Raw genomic sequence first — 2,151 nt, 5'->3', positions numbered from 1 at the left:
TTGTGGTTATTCGTTGTCCTAAGGTGGTGGAGCACATTGTTTAGTCTAATTTTGTGAACTGTTTTATTTTAAATCTTTTAATTGAACTACTATTGTTATGTTGTGTGTGTAAAGATTCATTTGATAACTTTTGGATGTATCTATAAATTGGGTAAATTTATATGATTCCTGACATTTACTAATTAAGATTTATTGAAATATGAGTAATGGACCTAATGCTAACCAATGCAGCGACATTGTAGTCAGCTCCATTTTATTTTACAAAACTATCAATAAACAACCTATGAATGAATAAGGTTATTGCTGATATTAAACTAAAATACTTTATGTAAACTAACACTAATCACACCTAAAATGGATCCATTCCATTAGATATCAGTTAAGAGAAAAAAATAAAATCGTTTGTGCATGTCTCTGACTTCTAGTCTTTTCTTAGACACAGGGACTGTCCGACAGTCATGAATGGTTCTAAACTTAGTCTTTGTGCTAGAAGGTGCAATTGCTCAATAGTTTGATGAATGGCAGCGGAACCATTGAGACGAAAAAAAAAATTAGTGCATTTTCAAAACATCAATTTTCTGACTTCCAGGCATAAAGAAACATGACACACTCATTTAAACTAACATGGTACCTCAACAATTTTTCTACTCACTTTTATATTCTATGAAATTAAATGACTGAAACAGTATTAAACTCACCTGTTTATATTTATTTAATTGTTCATATTTGTTTTAACATTACTATATAATACTTGCATAAATACTTTAATCTTATCAAATGTATGGTGTGTTTTAATTCATGAAGAAAAAGCATTCTATTGTGAATTGGAAAGAGTTTTTGGCTAGCCGTAAGAATGAATTCTACGTTTTCTTTGATAAAGGTAGAAAGAAGCCGATCTATGAAGCAAATGATTTTAAATTTCAAGGCACCCTTGGTGAAGGAGGATTTGGACGCGTTTATTTAGTTCAGCACAAGAAAACACGTAAAGAATATGCTTTAAAAGTTTCTAATAAAGCGCAACTGGCTCGACGGCTTACGGTTAACTATGCAATCGGCGAAAGGAAAATCCTTGAAGCTATAAACTTCCAATTTTGCATCAATTCTGAATTTTCATTCCAAGACAACAGTTATCTTTATATTGGTCTCCCATTCATCTGTGGAACCGACATGTTCAATCTTCTACAATATAGGATATATTTAGAGGAGAAACACGCCAAGTTTTACTGTGGCCAGGTAGTATTGGCCATAGAATACCTTCATAATATTGACATAATACACAGAGATATCAAACCGGAAAACATTCTCATCGACGTGAATGGTTATATCAAATTAGCGGATTATGGTACTTCCAAGATTGTCAAGGGACGGACCTACTCGATGTGCGGTACCGAGGGGTTCATGGCTCCAGAAATCCTCCTCAATATGGGGCATGGTAAAGCTGTCGACTGGTGGTGCTTTGGCGTTCTACTCTTTGACGTCTGCGCTGGTCGACTTCCCTTCACCAGTCCGAACACGATGAGGAATGCCGAGAAGATTATTCTAGGGATTTACTGTACTCCTAGTTACTTCTCTAAATTACTCACAGATCTGATTAGCAACCTCCTCCAAGTTGACCTGACGAAAAGGTATGGCAACTTGAGAAGGGGAGTGAACGACATCAAGGAGCATCCTTGGTTCAATGAATTACACTGGATGAAACTGCTTAATCAGAAGTTGACAGCACCATTCAGACCCAAGTTAACTGGCATTGACGATATCCTCAACCTTAAGTTTAAACAGAATAAGGAGATCCGATTGAAAGTTGCTAAGGAAAACATGTTTGGTGACTTATTTATTAATTTTTAATCGGCGGATCAATCAGATCGAGGTGGAGTCAAGGTGCTGCTCAAGGTTGATGCTTGCATATTGATTTTATATAAATAAACCATATATTTATTTTAACAATGCTCATCATCATTATAATTTCTGACCTCAGAGCTATTGACAGAATAATTCATGTATGGGTAAAAACTAAAAGGTAACATAAAACGATAGGAAATCCTTTCGCCGGTATATCCCTTTATACCATACGTGGGCAACACCCGGCCCACTGTAAGATTTGATCCGACCCGCGAGACATTTTGAAACCCAATTTAAAAAAAAAATATATTA

The 2,151-nt window shown here is 35.4% G+C and overlaps 1 protein-coding gene across 1 annotated transcript; it reads left to right on the top strand.

Annotated features, from left to right (window-relative positions):
• The first annotated feature begins 730 nt into the window (after positions 1 to 730).
• Positions 731 to 1,938, top strand: LOC106683818 (cAMP-dependent protein kinase catalytic subunit alpha). The gene has a single exon (XM_014425529.3). The coding sequence runs from the start codon at positions 799 to 801 to the stop codon at positions 1,843 to 1,845; it is 1,047 nt and encodes a 348-aa protein (XP_014281015.1). The 5' UTR covers positions 731 to 798; the 3' UTR covers positions 1,846 to 1,938.
• The last annotated feature ends 213 nt before the right edge of the window (positions 1,939 to 2,151 follow it).

This window comes from Halyomorpha halys, unplaced genomic scaffold (genome assembly GCF_000696795.3).
Source record: "Halyomorpha halys isolate HHAL.00 unplaced genomic scaffold, Hhal_1.1 Scaffold519.1, whole genome shotgun sequence".
NCBI classification, from domain to species: Eukaryota; Metazoa; Arthropoda; class Insecta; order Hemiptera; family Pentatomidae; genus Halyomorpha; species Halyomorpha halys.
This window is presented reverse-complemented; position numbering and strand designations above follow the sequence as displayed.